At 32.8% G+C, this 5,266-nt stretch overlaps 1 protein-coding gene across 1 annotated transcript in view; it reads right to left on the reverse strand.

Moving 5' to 3' along the window:
- The window catches only part of LOC118743052 (troponin C), a 15,495-nt gene that overhangs the window by 5,920 nt on the left and 4,309 nt on the right, over positions 1 to 5,266 (reverse strand). Inside the window, exon 3 of the mRNA XM_036475529.1 lies at positions 99 to 494. Coding sequence (XP_036331422.1) covers positions 99 to 494 — 396 coding nt within the window. The remainder of the gene's footprint in view (positions 1 to 98; positions 495 to 5,266) is intronic.

Below are 5,266 nucleotides of genomic sequence, written 5' to 3' on the forward strand. Positions count from 1 at the left end.
CTCGCCAGTCATGACCTCCATGAATTCTATAAAGAGCGAAAATACAAACAACCAGTTACACTTGCAAATCTTTCAGAAAGAAGTTCACCACCACTCACCATCAAAATCAACCGTTCCGGAGCCATCAGAATCGATTTCCTCAATCATCATGTCCAAATCGTCATTTGTCAACTTATCATCCAATTCACGCAGAATTTCACGCAGCACACCGGTGGTGATGTAACCGTTGCCCTCCTTATCGTACAAACGGAATGCCTCCTTCAGTTCGGCTTGCATCGCTTCGGCATCCTCTTCAACAAGGAAACGCGCCGCCAATGTGGTGAATTCTTCGAACTCAATTTGTCCCGAACCATCTTCATCGACTTCAGCGATAATTTCGGCAAGCATGGCATCGTCTAACTGATGGCCCAACATACTGAGAATGGTGCCCACCATGGCGGTGTTGATGTAGCCATTCTTCTCGGCATCGAATGCATTGAACGCGTTACGCAGCACTGTAAAAGGGATGGTGAGTTCAAAGCAATGTAATTTATTATTATACAACGATGTTTTAGAGGATGAAAAACTAAAAAAGGTATTTTCTTAAAGATATATCGATCCTTGCTCATAAAGACGTACGACACAGGCTAGATACTATTTTTTCTGGTACACTTTCCAATTTCACGCGATGAACATAGTTTAGGTTAGGAAACTGCATTTCAGGTGGCATTCTTCGTCAACTGAAACTCGTCTCACTCCAAGGGTGGTTCAGGTAGAAACAAATCGGTTATATTCTTAAAAATTCGATAAAAATAATTGCTTTTAAATAATGAGTTGCATTTTTGACGTTGAATACGTCTTACCTTAAGGTATGGGGGCTATGTTCAAATGTTGTAGTTGTAATTTTTAGAGCATCACAAAAACGCTTATTGCACGAGAACTAATAAAGCGATTTCAAAGAAAAGTGTGGCGCTTCAAAGATAAAATTCCAAACCTGTCGACAGACTCATTTTTGTAAATAACCAATTCGGTTTCTGTCGTAAAAACAACGGTAAACATTGCCTTATTTTGGGGTCAATTTTGAGCCTTTAAAATGCTCTAGCAACTTATTGTTGGCATATATAACTTTCATTTTCGGGATATAGGTTCTTTGGAGCAGTAGAAATATTATCGGGTACAAATTTTATATAAATTTAACAAATATTGAGCATTTTAAGGCAAAAAATTGTTGAAAAAATTTCCAAATTTTTTTCATTACCAAAATGCTCGAAAACCGCTCAAATGATTTTGTTTTTTGTTTTCTTTAATCAAAAATTCAAGAGTTTTCCTTTCGTTTGGTATATGGGAAGTATTGGTTGATATCTTCTATATATGTTTATTTTATTCAAATATATGGGCATAAATGATTTTCCATACAAAATCACCTCGTCATCATTTTGCAAACACGTGCACGCATTGGAAGCGTGGGAAGGAGACAAAAAGTATGTATGTGTCCGTAAGTACATATTTCGGGGTTTATCGGTATAATAATCGATACTTTGTCGGTTTTATTACCGATGTTTTTATCGATTTTGCTATCGAAATTTTTATCGATAATGTTATTGATTTTGCTATCGATATTTTCGGAACTTATCGATATAATGATCGGTATTTTTTCGATTTTGTTATCGATATTTTTTCTCGATTTTGTTATAGATATTTTGTTGACTTTGTTGTCGATTTTGTTATCGACACTGTAATCGATTTTATGATAGATTATTTATCGATTTTGTTATCGATATTTTTATCGATTTTGTTATCGATTTTATTACCGATATTTTTATAGATTTTGTTGTCGGTATTTTAATCGATTTTGTAATCGATATTTTTACCGGTTTTGTCATCGATATTTTTATTGATTTTGTTTACGATTTAGCTATCGATATTATTATTGCTTTCGTTATCGATATTTTCATCGAATTTGTTATCGATATTGTTATTGGTTTTGCTATCGATATTTTCGGAACTTACCCATATAATGATCGATACTTTTATCGATTTTGTTATCGATATTTTTGATCGATTTTGTTATCGATTGTGTAATCGATTTTGCTATCGATTTTGTCATCGATACTTTTATCGGTTTTGTTACCGATATTTTTATCGATTTTGCTATCGATATAGTTATTGGTTTTTGTTATAGGTTTTATATTCGATATTTTTATTGATGTTGCTATATTGGTATTGATATTTTTATGGATTTTGTTATGGATTTTGTTATCGACTTTATAATCGATTTTGTTATCGACTTTGTTATCGATTTTGTAATCGATATTTTGATAGATTTTGTAATCGATTTTGTAATCAGTATTGTTATCGATTTTGCTATCGATTTTGCTTTCGATATTTTTTCGATTTTGATATCAATATTTTCATCGATTTCTTTATCGATGTTTTTATCGATTTTGCTACCGATATTATTATCGCTTTTGTTATCGATATTTTTTGCTTAGTGTGTGCTTTTGTTTTTTTACTTGGATATGCTCTTAACCATACCACGTATTCTACGTTTAAATTTAGCGGCTGTATCTCCGATACAGCCTGCAGACCAAGACGAAGGCGCTGGACTGTTCCTTTTTTTAAATAATCGTGGGATTAACTTGAAATTTGTTACTCGAGGGTTTTGGGGCCGCTAATTACGATATGCTAATGAATTTTCAAAATTCAAAATGGCGGATAAGTATTTTTATTCATCCCCTCTGCAAAATTGGTCTAGGTAAAAAGATCGGTTATATTCTTGAGAATTCGGTAAAAATTGAAATTTGTTATTCACGGGTCGCTGATTACGAATATGATCATTAAATTTTAAAATTCAAAATGGCGGATCCAATTTTGAAAAATTTATAAACACATTCGAGACCAATAGTGAAATTTAATTTTTTGAATTTGGTACCTATATTTAGGAAATTGAGTATTTTTATACCGATATTCATACATAAGTACCCGATATTTTTACAGCGATACATACTTTAAGTGAGTACCGTATCAATACTTTCGGTTTGATATCATATCACTGAAAGGCACGCAAGGGCACAGAGTGGTTCAGCCCCATATAGCTTTTGAGAAAATTAGATGGAGTTGGCGTATGTCCTAAATTTTTCGTATTTAACCTCTAAGGATATAAGTCAAGAAAAACCCGAAAACTGGGTGTGATCGATTTATTTTAAAGCATACCTCCTATACAAGCTTAACCTCAAGAACGTCTTAAAGATGCCATTAAAAGGGCACCGATGAATGTAGTAATCCAAAATTCCGTCCATATGTTAACAGTAATAGAATAACTTAAGTGTGCAAAAAATATGCAAAATATATTTACTTTAACACTTACTTCCCGTACAAACTTAACCTCAAAAATGCTTAAAAATGTCATTAAAATCCCACCGTTGAATGCACGAGTCCGAAATTTTGTCCATATATTTATAATAATATTGCAAATGAACACTCTTAAAATTGCTTTAATCGGTACACCTTCCATACAAGCCTAACCTCAAAAAGTTAATGAATGAATTTTTAGAAAATTATTATGTATGTACATATATAAAAAAAAACGAAAAGGTAGCCTAAAAAAAAAATTTTCAAAAATCAAGGCTTTTTTTAGCCGTTTGCGCTTCATTAGACTAAAATTGTATGGGCTATAAAACTGCATGCCCAAAAAATTTCAAAAAATTCAGAATAAAAAGTTGAAATTTTGATGAAAATTTTTTTAATTTTCCTAACATTTGTATAAAGTTTGAAACTGTGATTTACACGGTCTTGGTTAAAGCTTGGACGATATTTTTTATAAAGATAACAAAAAAATGTAGCTGGAAAAATATTACGAATATTAAAAAAAAACAATACGTGGTCATTTCTTTGAGTCACTGTAGGTCTTAATTGAGGACCTCTTGAGGTCTATTAATTGCAATCTATTAAAGTCATGTTCTTCTAGGTACAGTGACACTATGAACTGCAGATCGAGCCTTGTAAGGGCATAATCGTTATCATGTGATCTGCTATGTTATTTTCTTAATCACACAGATTTCACTGACCGAAGTGGACAACTTCCATGTTTTGCAAATACTCAAATAACCTGCAATGACCAGCAAGAGACCACAAGGAGTTTACCAAATCGGACCAAAATTTTGGTCTCTCCGATATTTCAATAACTAAAGACCCCCGTTTACTCCAAGTAAATCTCCCAGTAAGAAAAATTATTATAAAAATTATTATAACCTTTTTAAAACTATATAAGACTATATAAGTGTATTTCGTTAATCGATTTATTGATTTCTGCCAGGCCTGGTTCAATTATTTCATTCAGTCTAACTGAGCATATTATAGAAAATGTTTAAAATCGGCGAAAAGCATCCCTGCTTATTATGCAAAAGCGAAAAAACGGTATTCGAATTAGCCCGAACTTGAATTTATTTGTATAAAATTGGATTTATTTTTTAGCAGACCTGTACCCATTTACAGCTTTCTGCGTAATGTTTTATGTATTTTGAAATTTGTAATTCTGCAGGACTAGAATAAACTAGACTCGCTTTTAATAATGCTTTCAAGCTGAGCCTGTAGCTATGCGCTCAGATTTGCACACGCTGTGTGTTTTTCCTATTTTTATAGCGAGAACTGAAACTACATAGCGGGCTGATGACAAAAATTTGAAAGTTTACTTTTGATCGCTTTACACGAAAAATAGCCAAACACGCAATGTTTAGCCAGCCAAGCAATCGAATTTGTAACAAGAAAAATTCAAAAAAAAGACAATACATTTTCTAGCTGCAGCTGTATATGCACGTACATATGTATGTAAAAATGTAAATGTTTCCTGGTAACTTAACTCTACATACATATATACTATGTACTTGTAATCTATGTAAATATTTACCTTTGAGTATTTATTTGCTTCTCCTTTACAAAAAAAAAAATCACTTTCGGTTTAGCTTTCATCATAAAATTTTCTAATCAATGCGTAGGCGTTTACTGACACATTTTATGGCTTGTGGCATGCACCATACGGTGTAAAGTGTGCAGCCACTTCATTATGCAACTTAAGCGGAAATATTAAGCGGTGCAATACACAGTCGCGTGTGTTGGCAATTCTGTAAGTCAATTTGAAAGTCTAAGCTACTTGTTTATTATTATCTGGGTTTAACAACATCGTTGCGCGGACACAATAAAACTGCTTGACAAATCAAACAGTGGGGCTGCATGCGGATTGCCTGTTGTTTCTATTGTTTGTATTGTTTTTTTTTTTTTTGTAACTTGA

This window comes from Rhagoletis pomonella, unplaced genomic scaffold (genome assembly GCF_013731165.1).
Source record: "Rhagoletis pomonella isolate Grant_MI unplaced genomic scaffold, Rhpom_1.0 Rhpom_scaffold_00007, whole genome shotgun sequence".
Lineage (NCBI taxonomy): Eukaryota > Metazoa > Arthropoda > Insecta > Diptera > Tephritidae > Rhagoletis > Rhagoletis pomonella.